This window comes from Phragmites australis, chromosome 10 (genome assembly GCF_958298935.1).
Source record: "Phragmites australis chromosome 10, lpPhrAust1.1, whole genome shotgun sequence".
NCBI lineage: Eukaryota > Viridiplantae > Streptophyta > Magnoliopsida > Poales > Poaceae > Phragmites > Phragmites australis.
The window spans coordinates 33,508,917-33,526,741 of NC_084930.1; the positions used below are offsets into that span (position 1 = coordinate 33,508,917).

General features: G+C 41.8%; 2 protein-coding genes across 2 annotated transcripts; one reads left to right on the plus strand and one right to left on the minus strand.

The window, feature by feature from the left end:
* Window positions 1-1,811: 1,811 nt before the first annotated feature.
* LOC133930891 (U-box domain-containing protein 35-like) lies at window positions 1,812-7,700 on the plus strand. Its single transcript, XM_062377662.1, has 10 exons — window positions 1,812-1,974; window positions 2,289-2,524; window positions 3,201-3,322; window positions 3,436-3,557; window positions 4,427-4,623; window positions 5,107-5,426; window positions 5,532-5,633; window positions 5,720-6,133; window positions 6,339-7,088; window positions 7,166-7,700. Exons 2-10 carry the CDS (start codon window positions 2,326-2,328, stop codon window positions 7,346-7,348), a joined length of 2,409 nt encoding a protein of 802 aa, XP_062233646.1. The 5' UTR covers window positions 1,812-1,974; window positions 2,289-2,325; the 3' UTR covers window positions 7,349-7,700.
* A 934-nt stretch (window positions 7,701-8,634) lies between these two features.
* On the minus strand, window positions 8,635-10,307 carry LOC133930892 (homeobox-leucine zipper protein HOX2-like). The gene is made up of 3 exons (XM_062377663.1): window positions 9,984-10,307; window positions 9,596-9,876; window positions 8,635-9,483 (listed from the first exon to the last, which is right to left on the minus strand). The coding sequence occupies exons 1-3, from the start codon at window positions 10,108-10,110 to the stop codon at window positions 9,034-9,036; spliced, it is 858 nt and encodes a 285-aa protein (XP_062233647.1). The 5' UTR covers window positions 10,111-10,307; the 3' UTR covers window positions 8,635-9,033.
* Between the last annotated feature and the right edge of the window lie 7,518 nt (window positions 10,308-17,825).

Consider the following 17,825-nt stretch of genomic DNA (forward strand, 5'->3'; position numbering starts at 1 on the left):
ACACTCCAATTCGGCCTATGGCCCGCCGGCGTCAAATATCTCCTGAGAGGGCTCTGCCCTAGGGGAGAAGGACCCCGTGTGCTCTCCCTGGAGAGTGCGGCGACGGCAGCTTCAGTTGGGATTTCCGATTCTCTTGCTGTCTCTTCCCTCTGAGGCGTGCGAGATGAGGAGAAGTGAGTGGATAGAGGCCGATTTTGTGGGAGATCAGTGCTCATCCGGTTATGGGAGCGAGGTGAGTCTCTCGTATATATTTTGGGAGCTGATTTCCTCTCAAATCTGTGCGAGAAAAGAGATAGAAAAGAGGAAAAGGAAGTGACTTGCATCTCTCTGTTCTTGGGTTGGCTGTTGCTTGCTGGACCGAGTGCTGCGCGCTCGGTGTTGACGGCCGACGGAGTTCCTCCTGTTGGAATCTGGAGCTGCATCGCTTAGGCTCGCCAGCTCGTGCCGATTGCAGAGTTGTTGGCTTTGTATCTCCGATCTCCTTCACGTCGCCGGCAACGGCGGGTGCTAGGTTTTCTGGGACAGCGGCATTCGAGCCGTGCCTAGCCTCTCTTAATTTCGATTTTGGTCGAATTTCACTGTGAGTATCCTATTCTCCTTCTTCTAGTCAGCACTATGCTCTGTGATGATTGCGAATGATTTGAGATTAGGCTATTAGCTGAGTACTATAGTATTTAGGCTTGAGTTGCACTGGACATGTGAGCTGTTCGGCTCTGAATGTTATCCTGTTCTGAATTTCATATATGTTCAGATAGCTTTCTTTCTGTTCAGTGGCTGTGGTCACCTTGCTTCAGTTCTGAACTCGTGATCTCATATGTTCAGAGAAGGCTTAAGTCACTGAATTTTGGTCATTGTATATACATGTTAATTTCTGGATACATGTGAGAATAACCTTGGCTTAGACATTCAGTTTTCAGGCCCTCTGTTACTCATTTTTTCACTGTCCAGTGCTAGAATTGTTGATCTGTCCAAGCTTTAAATACTACTTGAGATCTTAGTAATAGCCCAATCATTGATGAGATCATTAGAACAATCAGGGGGCAAGACTTATAAGTCTTGGGGCCAATTGTTTGACTTAAATCTGAGAGCAATCAAGTTTTTCTTTTCATATGTGCTGTCATCCCTTGGAGTACTTGCTCATATGCTATATTCTGAAATCTCGCTGTTTAAGATACACATGATAGGTATTTGTACGGTCCTTTTTCAGATATACATTTGTTCTATCATGTGTATAAGTGGCTGTCTTTTCAGTTATTGTATTTATATGATTGGAATTATATACTTGCTCATTTTATGGCATATATGTCAACAATTATGTGGGGAATCATTCAGAAGCAAAGTCTCTGAACAATTTGACCGCCACGAGAAAACAAATCTTGAGTTCGTAATTACGAAAATATTGCTAAAGTAAACATGCTAAGCTCATCTTAAAAAAATAAAAATAAAAACAGCAATAGGTCTTTTTCCTTGTTAGGTTACTGATCAGTGAGTTTACTTGTTTTCTCGCCCATACACACCTCCTTTTTCCCATGTAATTATTATTTTCTATCAACTAACTTAGTGCTTATTTGGTAGAGTTTCTATCAATCTAAATTCTTTGAGTGAAATACTTTTTTAGAAAAAATAATTATGTGACTAAAAATGATTATCTAAGATAAATTTTATAAAGAATATGATTCTACGGAGAAAGTGGAGTTGAAAAAGTATTTTTTTTTCAACTCCACGTCTATTTCATTTAAACATCACTCCTATAAACCTACTTTAAAAACTAAAAAAATGCAAGCTACCGTTTAACACTTTGAGAGCTGCTGTCTCTGCCAAACGGGCCGCAGACTCCTTTAGCCGCTATCCACCTTGCCAACTTGCCCTCTCCCTCGTCAGTCCTCTTTCCATGCTGGTTCATCTTGACCGACTCTCCGTCTAGTTTCACTCTTGAGTCTTGCCCCCATCATCATCCTCCATGGCTCCTCAAAGGTACGTACGATTCTCTCTCGGGCATCAAGATTATCTCGTTTCATACATCGGAGACACCAAGATCGTTGCAAAGTTGCCGCCTTTTTTGGGTTCCCGTTCCTGTTGTACAAGTCGTCTTCAGTCTTCACCACTTGGCATCCATATCCTCGTGTTCTTCACCTCGGAATTTCCATCGTGTTTCTGAGTTTTTTTTCCGGGTTTACATGCATTTTATTCTTCAGAATTAATTGGGGAAGAACTGAACACAAGGCAAAGAGGAAAAACTAGGACCTGATTTTTTTTCTTTCTTTTTTTTTCCTGATCCTCTGTAACAGTCGCTAGGACAAAGAAGTGGTACAAGAGAAGAGGGAGATGGAAGAGATCGAGGAAGCCTGGGGCGAGGCGGCGGAGATGGAGGCTCCCCTCTTCAGCACGGTGGCGGTGGCGGTGAACGGGAGCAGGAGCAGCAGGCACGCGCTCAAGTGGGCCCTCGACAAGTTCGTGCCCGAAGGGAGGGTCCTCTTCCGGATCCTGCACGTCCGGCCGCCGATCACCATGGTGCCCACCCCAAGTGAGCATTTGTCTCAAGTTTATAATCTCCATTTTTTTACTTGACAAGAAATTAAGAGGGTATATGTATGGTTAATGCGGATAAGGAAGTTTCAATTAGAGGAGTAAGCGGTCTGATACATCAGAGAGACCAATTAAACTGAAATGTTTCACTGGTTCGGTACATTGATTGTGGATTTTGCGGCACGATATTGAATAGACTGCCCGGATAAAACTTCCAGTCGGTATTTTTATGTCATTTATATTTCACGATGCCGATATCCACTGTGTTAGTGTCGAGACTCGAGAAGGATATAGTATACGAGTCTATCTAATTTATGTCTATCCCCAAGGGATGTTAAGAGACATCACAATTTCTGAAATTAGTGGAAAAATAAATGTTCACTTTTGTACCCAAGGTATCTATTAGGTATCCATTCATGCATAGCAGGCAAATATTCCTAAGTTAAATTAAAAAAAAAATGGCTGCTAGATCTACCGCTAGCCAGTAGCTCATCTAATAAATTTTGTGATTGCGATGATACACTAACTATGTACCTAATACTGCATTTGGCGTACCGCATTGTTAGGTTGCATGAATAATTCAGAACCTTTGTTGTAAGTGTGAACGATATGAAATATGAGTGTATCTGTTAAATCATTTATGTACCAACCTGTTCCTTTTCTGGTTTTGTTAGTGGGCAATTTTATTCCAATCTCTCAAGTTCGAGAAGACGTAGCATCTGCATACAGGAAAGAAGCAGAATGGCAAGCTAGTAATATGTTACTTCCTTTCAAGAAGATGTGTGCTCAGAGAAAGGTTGGCTTGCACAGTTGTCTAATCATTCCACCTACAGTTAATTTTTTTGAGGAATCACTTGTAGTATAACTCATGAATCAAATAACATCTTTTCCTTTATATTTGATGAGCAGGTAGAAGCTGAAGCTGTTTTACTTGAAACAGATGATGTGGCTGCTGCGATAAGCGAAGAAATAGCAAAATTCAATATTTGCAAGTTAGTTTTAGGTTCTTCATCAAAAAATATATTCCGAAGGTAAGTACTTACCATTAACTTTCAGCATTTAACTCTTTATTCAAACAATTATGCATCTTACTGCATATTGTTGATGACAATGTATACGTGGGCGTATATGCACTCAACCGCTCCAATTGTCATGTTACATGCTTTTGATTAGTGAACATGATAAGCTGACGCTCAAGTAAGTTGTGAGGCCAGGCGCTAAATTTGTCATGTGATAATCTATCTATATAATTTTTTTTTTTTTGTAATCCAGAAGAGGAATAGTGATAATCTGCTAAATTACTTTATCCCCTGGGAACCTTCTCACTTAATTCCAGGAAAAAAAACCTTGCATGAAGTTTAAACACTAGTACATAAGCATTGGTGTTCCTTGTGATTTGTGAACATATGTCGTGCTAATTTACAAGCACTAACTGAACAAATTAGTGCAAAGGCGATAAACTTTAGGCTGGTAGCTGGTCTAGTATGAGAAGTCATGAGAAAAGTAAAGATTTCAGTAGGATGGTTGCACCCTCTCATTGATTGCCCCATCCACTGGCCTAAACCAGTTGAGGGTTCAGTACAGCTACTTGATCACACGGCGTAAGTGGAAATTGGTAAAGAAAATAATGAGAAAAGAACAAATAATCAGCAAAAAAGGCATGAGTACTGTAGGGTGATATGTGAGGACTGTACTGGCTACATGTTCCTTTGCCATTGTTCAAAAATTTCCATGATCTGTCACCAAAAAGAGTGGTGCAATAAAAGTGATCCATTAATGCTGATTGCTGAATCCTTAAACCTTATATAAATAACACTAAGGACTGGAGGTAATTGATATGACAGCTTGAAAATGATCATTATGGATATCCTAAGCCTTTATAAGATGTATCACTTTTCAGGAAACTCAAAGGAAGTAAGACCGCAACCAAAATCTCCGAGTCCATTCCAAGCTTCTGTACCGCATACGTTGTTTCAAAAGGCAAACTATCATTCGTGCACTCAGCTACATCTGACAACGCTCAAACACCTGAATCTATATCTTCTTCAGCTGTTTCTTCTCCTAGCTCTAGAAGCCTTTCCTCCAGTGTGCCTCCAGGTAATATATACAAGTACACAAGTTGATTTTCATGTGAAATTTTTGGTTTGCACACCTCCTTTTCCACCAACAAAATGTTGGTTTGTGGACCTACTGAATTGGATATGATGAGTTTGGCTTCGAATATTCTATGGAGCTAAGTCGACGGAGAAAACTAGTTTTGTTTCCATCTGCACATTTGAGGTTCAGTGTGCTTTGGTGTTTGGATGTTGGAAATTTTAATTTCTGGTACTTTTGGAAGTTCTTTGTTCTATAAATACAAGACTATGGCACAATGATGGTAGTATAAGATAAAATCTACTTTACGGGCATATCCATCATATTTCTAGAACTTTGATCACCTTAGATCAACAGGTTCTTGATCAGAAGTAACAAACTTTCATCAAAACCAATGCGTTTGAACGTTTGTTCTTTACATTCTTGATATTAGTGTACTACTGACGTTTTTAAAAAAGAGTGTACTAATGATTCTACCAACTTCAGAATGGGGAGACACATATGAAACACCAAGTGTATCGTTCCACCAGCCTTCCTTGCCATTGCAGCGTGACCAAGCACTGGCAATCATAAACAAGTTGTCCAACAGGAGAGCTAGCCCTTCAGGCAGTATTGGGAGTGAGATCGCTTATAATGATGATCCGGGCCTGACAAGTTCACACTCGATCGCTTCAGAGACGCAGTTCAGCAGTAGCAGCAGTGGAAATTCTATCTACAAGAGCCTCCAAAGAGATCATTTGCCTGAGAACTCTGATCAGGCATCAGTTTCAGATATTTCGACAAATGTAAAACATTCTCATGACCAGGTATTCCATACCTTCAAGGAAAACAGTAAATCATTTCCTATGAAAGAGTACTAAATACCACATAAAAAGAACTTAATGTGTTTGCAAACAACTTGTGCTAAGCAGGATGATTTAAGGCTTCAGATTGAAAGGTTGAGGATCAAACTACAACATCTTCATAAGCTTCATGAGTTTGCTCAGCACGAATCATTTGACACCACTCAAATAGTAATGTCTATCTCATCATGGTAGGCAGTATTCAAAAGTACATATCATATTGGTCTAACTGTTTCCTGTTGCATCTTTCCTGTTAGTTACATAAGTTGGGCATTCAACAAATTGAGGATGAAGTCAAACTTAAAGAAATTGAACTAACAGAGGGCAAGGTAAGGAGATTGGTAAAAGAACAGGAGAGAGAAGAACACAAAGCAGCGAGAGAAGCTGAATTTAAGCAACGCTATGATGAAACAGAAGAAACACAGAGTTATAATGACCAAGAAGCTAATGAGAACGAGACGGGAAAGAAGATTATTGGACACTGTTTTGATGAGTACAATCGGTATACATGGGAGGAGATTCAGGCATCAACTTCATCATTCTCTGCTGATCTAATGATTGGTAAGGGGTCATATGGCACAGTTTACAAGGCCAAGTTTCACCATACAGTTGCAGCAGTCAAAGTTTTGAACTCCCCTGAAGGATGTGGAACTCAGCAATTACAGCAGGAGGTAGTATCATTTTCTTTTGTGAAGTGCGTCATATTCAAATATTAAAATGTTCTCCTTTTGGCTTTTGCTAATACACAATTATGAACATTTTTCAAGTGGTTTCACAAATGATGTGTGTAGATATAGCATTGCATCATTCATGATCTTTTCATGATCTTTATTTAAACTGCGTCACCATCTAAGGGCGCTACTTATCTTATTCCAGCTTGATGTCCTTGGTAAAATACGGCACCCTCACCTGCTGATGATGCTTGGCGCATGCCCTGAACATGGTTGTCTGGTCTACGAGTACATGGAAAATGGTAGCCTGGATGACATGTTGAAGCGCAGAAACAATACGCCACCGTTGACCTGGTTTGACCGTTTCAGGATAGCATGGGAGGTGGCCACTGCTCTGATGTTTCTTCACAGCTCCAAACCAGAGCCTATCATTCACCGTGATCTGAAGCCAGCGAACATACTACTAGATAGGAACTTGGTTAGTAAGATAGGTGATGTGGGCCTATCAACTTTGCTTCCCAGCATGGGTCAGTACCTGTCTACAATGATCAAGAACACTGCTCCTGTGGGCACTTTCTGCTACATCGACCCGGAATACCAAAGGACTGGTGTGCTATCGATGAAGTCTGATGTTTATGCGCTAGGCATTGTGATCCTGCAATTGCTGACAGCAAGATCGCCGATGGGCCTTGCGCATGTTGTGGAGACTGCACTGGAAGATGGCTACTTTGTCAACATTCTGGATGCAACTGCTGGGCAGTGGCCTTTGAATGAGACACAAGAATTGGCTGCCCTAGCCCTCATGTGCTCTGAAATGAGGCGCAGAGACCGGCCTGACTTGAACGAGCATGTTCTTCCGACGCTGGAGCGACTGAAGGATGTTGCAGCCAAGGCCAGGGAAGCTGCTCTTCAGGGCCATGCAGCACCAAGTCATTTCATTTGCCCCATACTTCAGGTCTGGAATCAGCATTTCTCTTTGTGAAAGTGTCATTCACAGAAAGTTTACTAAGATGTTTTTTTACAATGATTCAGGAAGTGATGGTCGATCCATATGTTGCATCAGACGGGTACACCTATGATCTCAAGGCAATTGAGATGTGGCTAAGTATGAACGACAAGTCCCCGATGACGAACCTGCGTTTACCGAACAAGAGCCTGATACCAAATCACTCGCTTCGTTCTGCAATCATGGACTGGAGGTCGAAAAGCAAGTGATATGCACTTCAGGTTGTATCCTCCATGATGCAGCAATGGCTGATTTTCTTACAGAAAAGATGTCAGTTTTTGGAAAGCCTTATGCAGAAGTAGTCTTCAGAGCCAAAAAAAAAAAGGTAGTAGTCTTCAGAAAGGGTTTTATGTTGTGCAGCTCAAGTAAAATGTAAAGTTCGTCTCTTAGCTTATAGGTATCTCGCTGTCTTAGTGAGACACTTCTTTTTTCTTGTTTTCTCCTTTCTTATGCAAATATGTTTGTATGCTTGTAGTTATACCAACTAGAACATGACTCCTCATTCGATTCCAAAACAGGAGAGTAACAATGAATTGTGCACATTGCTGCTGTTTTACGCAATTGCCATGTTCTGTTAGACTGTCCATTTTTCAGTAACGCTACCAGTTGTTGAGAAGGAGCACAACGGAAGCGGTGGAAGCAACCTATCAATCAACTATTCAACTAAGATGAGTAGATATTGATAATCTTGTGGGGGTAAGTGGACTTTTCATGCCAAGATGCATTAATCACATATGGATGCAAAGTATAGAAGCAATGAAACAGTGATCAAAGTAAAGTAAACAACTTTTCAGAAGACAGTAAAAGTAAATAAACAAATAAGCTGAATGGGCGTGGTAAAAGGCACAAAGAACAGCTTTACATGTTAGCGATTGTTTGCAATGCGGGAGTTTCACCGGAACTAATTTTGCAGGAAATTTGCGGAAACGGTTCAATCCTCGCAGGAATCAGGAAAGTTTCCCGGGTTCCGAAACAAGACCTTAGTTTTCAGCGGTTCTGCCGATCAAATTGTGCAAACTGGTGCTGTTTGTAGACACTCTTGCCATCTTGAGTACAGTAGTTGTGTTAGGCTAGCCCTCCCTCTTCCACTGATTGATAACACAAGTTGTTCTGGGGAGGACTGAGAAAAGCTGGAAGCAAGCTTTCAATTAGCTTTGATCGCTGCAGATCGCGTAAAGATACAATTGTCGGTTGAAAACAACTTGCCCCGGGCCAAAACTGATAAGGCAGGATTATAGTCTAATCAGATCCCTTAAGAGATCTGACCGCGACTTTAACCTGTCTCTGATATGCAGATTAGCTTTTGATTAAAGGCCATGAGAACATGAGTAAGTTTTACTTGCTCATATTTTATCAGTAATTATTGACTTTTCTCAGTAAACAGCATCACCAAATCATAGTTTCAGGTTTCACTGTAATAAAGATTTCCTTGAGACTAAAGAAGAGCGAGCAAAATGAGGTCAGGTGGAACACAGCAGCAGAAGCAAAAAGAAGATTGATGATCGACATGGCTCCAGATACTCTTCTTGGGCCAGAATTTTGTAAAGGCTTTCATTAACTTTTCTCATCAATCAATTAGTACAATCAAATGATCAATCAATCACACTGTTATTTCACCAACCAGCAGATTAGGTGAACTGGTTTACACGGCGTCCAGGAAAAAGAAGACAGCCATCTTTGTTTGTTCGTTCGTCGAATCGTCGTCGTCATTTTCAGAAACCCAACTGAGTTAATCGAAAAAAAAAAAAAAGCAATCTCCTCTCATGATTAATCGTAATTAATTAAGTAATTAACCCAACCACCACCTGCGAGATCCTACTGAGAACTTGTTCTAACGAATCGATTGATCACCTTCTTCTGCCTTGAGATGGCGAGATACCGAAATCGATCGATCTTAGAAGAGCTCTCTGGTGACCGGCGGCGCGGCGGCGTTCCACGTGCTCTGATTTGTCCGGTCAACGGCGGCCGGGAAGAACTGGCAGTGGCTGGGCAGCACATTGCCGGCGGCGACGGCGGCCGCGGTCGCGACGGGGACGTTAGATTTTGGGTGGCATTGCTGCTGGTTAGCCCCCGCGGTGGCGACGCGGCGGCAGGACGGGCACATTGTGAGCGTGGCGGCGGGGGAGGGCACCGCGAGCGATGGCGCGGCCTTGAGCGCCCTGAGGTCGGCAAGCTCCTTCTCGAGGCGCTTGTTCTCGTCGGCGAGGCGCTCGCACCAGCGCTTGAGGTACTCGCAGTCGACCTCCGTCTGCTTGAGCTTGGTCCGGGCGCGGCGGTTCTGGAACCACACCTCCACCTGCCGCGGCCGCAGCCCCAGCCGGTTCGCCAGCGCCACCTTCTGCTTCTGCACACCGCGAAAAGATCGAATCTTGATCAGTTTCTCCGGCCACTTATTTGATTCCTCTATGAATAACGAACGAGCAGCGGGGAAGCTAGAGGAAGGAGAAGAGGCTTACGGGGTTGAGCGTGCTGTGCGTCTTGAAGCACTCCTCGAGCACGGCAGCCTGGTCCTTGGACAGCCGCAGCTTCTTGCGGCCGCCGGCGCCGTCCGCGCCGTCCTCCTCATCGCTGCCGGCGGCACGCAAGCCGCCGGAGCCCGTCCTCTCTAGCTCCCTCTCCCTCTTGACGCTGTCGCCGCTCGAGAGCGCCGCGGCGCTGTCCGGCGACGTGGACGCCCTCATCCCCTGGTCCGGATCCAGCGCCTGCTGCTGCTGCGCCTCCCGCCTCACGTCCCCCACTGCACCATCACAGGCACAGGCACGTCAGCTCAACCATCCATGTCGCCATATCACGAACGCACGCGCGCGCTCCGTAACGACGGCGATGAATGAACTACGTACGTACCGACGGAGTTGAGCGCGGCGGCCCAGGGGGAGAACAGGCCGGAGGAGCCGGCGGTGGTGGACGACGACAGGCTGCCCTGCGAGGTGAGCCCGAGGCTGAGGCCAAGATCCAGGCTCTGAGGCATCATCTTGTGTTGTCACGGCGGGAGACGAGGCGGAAGAGGAGGTGGAAGTGGAAGTGGTGGGTCTCCTCACCGGAGCGGAGAATGGTGTCAGATGAGCTAACAACTCGGTCTGGTCTGGACATGCGGTGGTGGTGGAGGTGGGGTTATAAATAGCTCGATGGGTGGCTGAGCAGAGCAGAGCGGAGCAGCGATCGATGCAAATGATGAGCTGTGCCAACTCGATGGGTGGATCTCCTCTCCTCTCTCCTCCACCCCACACCGCAATCATCGCGGCCATGAGCGATCTGCTCGAGCCTTTTGACCTTCTCCCTCGGCTCCGGCTAGCCGAGCCGATCGAGCTTAGCTGTGCCTTGGGCTCCGCTCGGTCGTGGAAGACCTCCGACGAGGAGGATTAGTGTAATCTTTAGCTGTCCTAGCTAGAATTAGCAAGTGTGCATTGCACGTCAACCGCTCACAAAGATTGCGGGTTAGATAGATACTCCATCCGTTTAAAAATATATTATTTACAGTTACAAAACCTATACAATATAAAATTATTTTAAATTATAAATTTAGTTATATAATTTTTTACACTAAACATTCTTATAATTTAATTAAATGTTAATTAAAATATAAAAAAATTAAAAATAAAATATGTTTACTATTTCTGACGGATAGAGTAATACTTAACTGAGGGAGCTAGCTAGGTATTCCTATTTGCTCGAAAGAAAGAAAGAAAAAAATGCTCGAAAGAGAGAAGCAACAGATGGTCATCATTTTTTCCTGTTGGGACATATACTGGGGAACAAAGCCAGTTAACAGTATGTATATATTTAATTTGTTCAATCCAACGCGTGCATATATTTTCTTCCACGTACGCATTGTACGTGAAAACTGAAAATTAACGCAGTAACGCACTGAGCTTAAAGGTAAATTAGGTGTTCACTACTGCTAAAATGATTTAGGAGAATGACTCTGTACATGTGATTATACAAAGGTATCTGTGTAAAGATTAACACAGACAACTATAAATTAAAATTGCTTCAGGAAATAATAAGGAGCAACCTCAACTGGAAATGTCAGTACTAGTAAAACGGTCAGCCTGTATTTGAAGCCGTTATACTCAAACCAATAGTATAGAAGGCTTAAAACAGAACAGCTTATACCATTAAAGCAGACGGCTTAAAATATAAATCATCTGCAATATTGCTTTTAATGCAAATGACTTGTATTTCGAGTCGTATATATTACTAGTGCAACCTTAAGTTCTCGTGTGGCTCTTCCCTTCCTTCACAAGCTTCATTCGTCCATCTTCTGATAGTACGTATTAATTGAATAGTTTAGATAGATCCAATTTAAAACCATATGTACTAATCAAATAGTTTAGACGGGTTCAAATTAGAGTCGTCTGTACATATAGATTAATATAAACGGTTTCATACTATAGCTGTATGTGATAATAAAATAGTCTACAAGACTCCAGTCGTTAGTTGTTTGTACACATCGGTTAATGCTGACGGTTTTAAAAGAAAACTGGAGCGTATGTGCTTATGGATTAGTATAGATGAGTCTAGTTTAAAATTATTTGTAAAAATCTGATTTGTACAGAATTTTTTCACGAGTATTCCGCTATAGATAGTTAAAAAAAATGTTCCACACAAGAATTCTGAACCGTCTGTGCAAAGTTTTCTACAGTATTCGTTGTTTCCTGTTGAGGCTGGTTTATTTCTTTTACTCCGGCTTTTTAATATAATACATTTTAGAAAAATAGTTTGTAAATTGAGAGCGAGTCAGAGGACAAACTCAGAGTACCGCCGCAAGCTGGGCACGAAAGGAACGGATCGTCGGAACGATCCTGGCATCTGCAACTAGCTAGCTTTGGAATCCTCTACGAGAATATTGGATCTTCCTGCATGCTGACCAGTTCACCACCGGTGCATGCGGCGATCTATCTGCTGCCATAACTATAGAATAATATGTATATACTAATTTATTATTATCGATTTCTTACAGATCGATAGTAATAGAGTATTATTATCAGTTTTTATTCAGTATCAATGTTAAAAGTATATTAAAAAAGAATCGACAACAAATTTAATTATTAATATCGACTCTAGTTATGAATCATCAGTGATAGTTTATCAAATATCATTAACCGTTCATGTTAACAACCGACAGTAATAATGAGTATCACTGTCGATTCATATTACCTAACTGACAGTGATAGTATCATTGTCGGTCCTTTTTATGAACCGGCAGTGATGGACTGATTATCACTATCAGCTCTAGTCACGAACCAATAGTGATCGTTTGTCAAGTATCCGTGTTACCGACCAATAGTAATAATGGATATCATTACCGATCCATGTTAGAAACCGATATTGATAATAGATGACATCTTGTCTTAAAAATTTCATAATTTTTCATACGAAATCGAATGGGGAAAAACTTTATACAAATTAAAATTATAGCTCTTGATTAGATCTACATATTTGTAGTTGAATTTTTTTTCATTTGAAGTCATTATATATCCAAATAATCATTTAAAGTTTCAGATAGAAGAGATCAAAAGGATTGCATATGCTATTGTTATGCAATCACTTATGTGGTGGGATGTAAGACGTATCATGCGAGCTAAGTGATCCTGGGTTCAAATGTCATGAACTGCATGTGTGCGTATTTCGCGCGAAAAATCTTGTAACTTATGACTTACGACTGCACGCGTGTGGGATGCCATAGTCAAGGAAAAAATCGCTTTTTTAGTAAAAAAAATATCAATACGAGCATTAACTATCATTGCTAACCGAAGACTTTAGTAGATAGTAATAACAACTTCAATGTTAGCCCCGCACCAACGGTGATTGTCGGTTATCATTACAGCTAAAGTCTACTCATTGATTTTAAAACTGAGAGTAAAGATCATTTTAGAACCGATAGTAAAACTACTTTTTAGTAGTGTGGCCGAAAGCGAATGGTTCAGCTGCTGCTGCCCTCCTCTTCTTCCTCCGATCCGGTGGAGGGTGCTAATGATCCCCGGGAGCAGGAATAAATGAAGGAGCAAGCACCGTGTCTAGCGCATGTAGGTACGTACGTACGCGCCAAGCTGCATGGATCCATGCACACGCGCGTGGCGCCAAATTGCGCAAGGAAGGAGGAGGAGGAGGAGATCGAGGTCAACGCGGCATGCATGCATGCAACACTCATCACGGCTACTTCGTTCGGAATCCCCGGGGCGGCAGGTCGCCGGTGTCCCCTTGCCAAACAGCAGTTTGCATCGATCGTGCACCTTCCTAATCGATCTTGCGTTCACCAGTAATTGCTGTACCAGCTAGCTTGGTTCGCAACAAAACCAAATTATTCATTGCAGGCCTGCTGCGTAGCATTAGCAACATGCCTCCCGATTTCCAGGCCGGTGAATATCAGAAACCATTTCGTGCGTATCATTTGTACTAACGGCTGAATTAACAATTAGATCCTGTCTGATGTAGAGTGAGATATGATATCCCTGAGTATCATTCGTACTAGTAGTATAGCAATGTAGAACCAACTTATGAGTAAAGTATATATCAAGAAGACGTAGTATATATATATATACGACGAGTCTATTCTACATCTAGTTGTGTTTAAAAATACATAATTATAATATAAGAAGCTAACAAATTAATTTTTAGATTGTACTATAATTACAATCATGTTTCTTAGTTTGTATATTATTAGACAAGAAATTCATTAGAAGTTATGTTTATCCATAATACAATTACAATTAATTTTTTTTTATTTGTGTTTGGTTCTATCATACGAATTGTAACTAAAATAGCGTAAAAATAACTAAAATTGAACCTAAACATGTATATATATAAACTACTGCGATTCTAATCCAAAGAATATTTGAACCGACAACTGTGAATCTTAGTAAGGCATTCATGTCATTATTTAATTTCCTCCAGCTGTGTTCAGTAAATGACAGTTTAAGCAAGGCCATAAAAAGATAAAAATAGCTAGCCTCCTCCTGGAATAGAGTACAGTCCAGTGAACACTCCAGAAGCAACAAGAGCAAGGAAAGGGGCGTCGAGAAATAATGTTTCGGAGCCCCTCGTCGCCGAGCCGGCTCGTAGTCGTAGCTCGCTGCATCGGCTCGCCTGGGGCCCGACCGAGCCGGCCAATGATTTCCCAGCGCGGCGGCCCCTAGAGCTGGGCCCACACGAGTGTCTACAGAGAGAAAAAAAAATCGGGGTACAGACAGGGGTGGCCCACCGGCCCGGCCGTGCGCCTCGCTTTGCCGGCACTTTTGCAGACACCCCCACAAAACCCCCGCAATCATTGGGGGCTCCAAACAACGCCTCCATCCAACTCCTGCACTGCTTAAACTATTCGCTCATCATTTCGACCTCCCAAGTTGCTAGCCACCCCCCACCCCACCCACAAAATTGAATTCAAAGGCTTCCCCTTTTCTCCCCTCCAAAATATATTTTCCACACACACTAAGTGAGAAACAAAACTGTAGAAATAATTATAATTTGTTTTTGTTTCGTGGAAAGTTAAACCTACCCCGTGGCACGCTAGGTCAGTTATGTGAGTGGTGAGGTTCACGACACGCGTCGCACCTCTCGACCTTTGCTTGGATAGTCGAGTAGGAAGGACATGTCTGGAATTGCACTTGTGGTCGCGACATTGTACCGTGATAGATATCATCTGATATTTACACAGTCTTAAAATCAATAGCTTTGTTGTTGTGATATAGCGTGCTAATTCTATTTCTGCATGAATCCATGGGCATTTCTGCAGTTCCCTCTTCATGTACAAAAGATGCTATTCTTTTTCCAACCTTTTCCATGTTCCTCTATCTCCTCCAACTGATCTCTATATATCGGTCCGACCTACCTCACCCAGGTTGGAGGAATTATTGGCCGGGACATGCCTGCCTCCCAGTCCCATTGGTTGTTGCTCACTTGTTCCTCCATTCTCTGCAACGTGGGGCCTTACACTTTTGCCCTGACTCACTCAATGATTGCATAGCTCTACTCAATCATTTTCTTCTCAATAAACATGTCCTCGTTTTCTTTTGGTAATTTAGTCCAAGAGTGTTTAAAAAATCTGAAAATATACTGGGCAGTCTAACCAGACATCAAATTCGGAATACGGGAGTAAGAGAACTAACAAACTTTCGAGTTTATTTGGAGTAAACCAACAAAACTTTATTGCATGCGCAGTATAACCAGCAGGGCATCAGAATCATAATTTATTTATGACCAGAGGGAGTACAATCTCTCTTCCATATGAGGTGCCATCAATTTGATCAAGTTTCAGCTATAATTAGGTTAAACCTGGGAATGTTAAAAGAAAAACATGATTTCATGCGGAATCTAACCGGGCACCAGGATCGTAATTTATTTGGAGTAAACCAACAAAACTTTGAGTTACAATTTGATCGACTAATTATATGCCATGTTACATCATTAAAACAAATTAAGTTTTCTTAATTGTAAGCGAGGAGGATTAGAGATTTTAGTTATCAACCGGATGGGAACTTCTGTTGACAATGTTGTATAAATAATCACCGTTCTAGTCAAGGCCTTAAGGGGCTATTTGATTAAGTTTTAGCTTCAATCAGCTTATGGACAAGGTGGCTGAAATGTTGGAACTTTTTTAGAGTATTACAGAGGCTTAAGAAGCTATTTTTTCCCCTCACTACTATAGCTTCAAACAAGTAAAAAACATACTGAAAAGAAGAGAATTTTTTCCCCCGTACAGGTTACTGTAAAAGTCTGACAAGGTTAGCTGCTTAATAGTATCGTATCTTATCTTTTAATTGGGCCCTACCTTTCTGCACAATGAAATAATTATATATCTAGCGATGCATGATCATATGATTTACACAATGATATAGCTAGGTCCCATGTTTTATGTATCTTGACACGACAGAGAGGACTGGACCAGCAGCCTTATTATGCTGAAAGCTGCATTAAGGAGCTGTTGGGGGATTTGAATAATGGTATAGGATGTGCACTTAGGGTGGCGCTCAAGTCCCCTAGATGTTGTTGTTGCGTCAAGTGTCTCATTTGTTTCCTGATTACTTCATTTATCGGCAAATTATTAATTGGCACTTGTCACACAAGCTAGCGAAGCAACGCTAAAGCTGGTCCTGCCAATTGGTTTCATCCATGGCATATGCTATAGTAGTTGATGAGTAGTATAGTTTATGATTAGTGCACATTTTATTTCGTTTATGAAAAAGATAATTTAATTGAGATGTGACTGTTCAGAAAGGTTAGCATGGTTGGTTTCGGGGGGGGGGGGGGATAGAGAGGGCACTCTTGATGATGAATGGTTGGTGAAGACTTGAGAGATTTATTTTGTGAGAACAAAAGCACTAAAAATGTACAATTAAATACGTCTATTTAGAAAGGTATGGTGGATTGGTATCGGGTACCAATAATTGGTATGTGATTCAGCTGTTAATGTCCACAATGAAAAAGAGGATAAGAGAAGGGATTCATACTTATCCATAAACAACAAACATCATATTTGTCACCTTTTTCGCTCCTAATGGCCTCACACTATTGTCCTCCTTTTGAAAGAGAACATGCTTGCTCAATGGCCTGCTGTCATAGAATGAAAACCACCCACTCCATGTTCCCCTTTCTCAAGATGCAGGTTATGTTTGAAATGCTAAAATTTTGTTCTAGTTGCCACAGAGCTAATATGTTTCATGTGAAATCTCTACAGAAGTATTGCGATCCAAATGTGATGCCTAGACCCGAATAGTAAAAACAATCAAATTATTTTGTTGCCTTTTTAATTACTCCATAATTTGCATTCAAAATGAATATTGAAGCACCCCAATGATCCTCTTAACTTGTTGAACCAGTTCTACAAGAATACTTTTTCAATAAATTTTTTTTCGGATCGATCATTGGCAACTGATCGAGGCTGGCTGTCAAGCCAGCTGTCCCTCACGTGCGGCCCAATCATGCATTGTCCGGTCCGGTCCTCCTCGAACCTCGATCTCCTGCGTGCAACCCATGGCCGGTGCGACCCGGGCGGGCCCATCTGTACGAGGCTCCGGGGACTCCCATGTGCCGCCCTCGTGGACGCGACGCGTCCATCACCGGAAAATAATGGTGTCAGATTCGGTGCATATATTTTAAACCTGCAGTAATTTGTCATAATTCATAGTGTGATATATGATAAAAATATTATAAATTTACGATAAAGATAAAATCATGAGTAAAAAAAATAAATTATCACGTATGAATTGGATTCAGCCCCTAAATATATGAGATCGGATTTTATAGGATTATTTTCCTTTGATGCATGCCCTGGTCGTGCTCTTTTCCTCCCTCCCTCCCCGAAAATAATTTTATAATATCTGATCTTTTGTATTTGTACTCTAAACTTAACTCATAACATGTCATATAGTAATTTATTTTCTTTCTTATTTTTCCAAATATGATTTTCTCTGGTTTTACTATAAGTTTTATAATAATTTTTGTCACATGTGACGCTATGAACTAGACTCAGATCGCAAATATATTAGACCAAGTCTTATAAGATTATTTTCCCTCCCTCGCTCCCTCCTCTTAAGCACACTGCAGACAACTGAAGAAGCACCTACTGCATCAGCAGCAGCAGCAGCAGCAGCGAGCTTATGATTACCGGGGCCCAGATCCCCACCGATCATATCACGCGTGCTTGATCGATCAGTTGGACATGCACTACTTGGGATCGACTCGACGGTT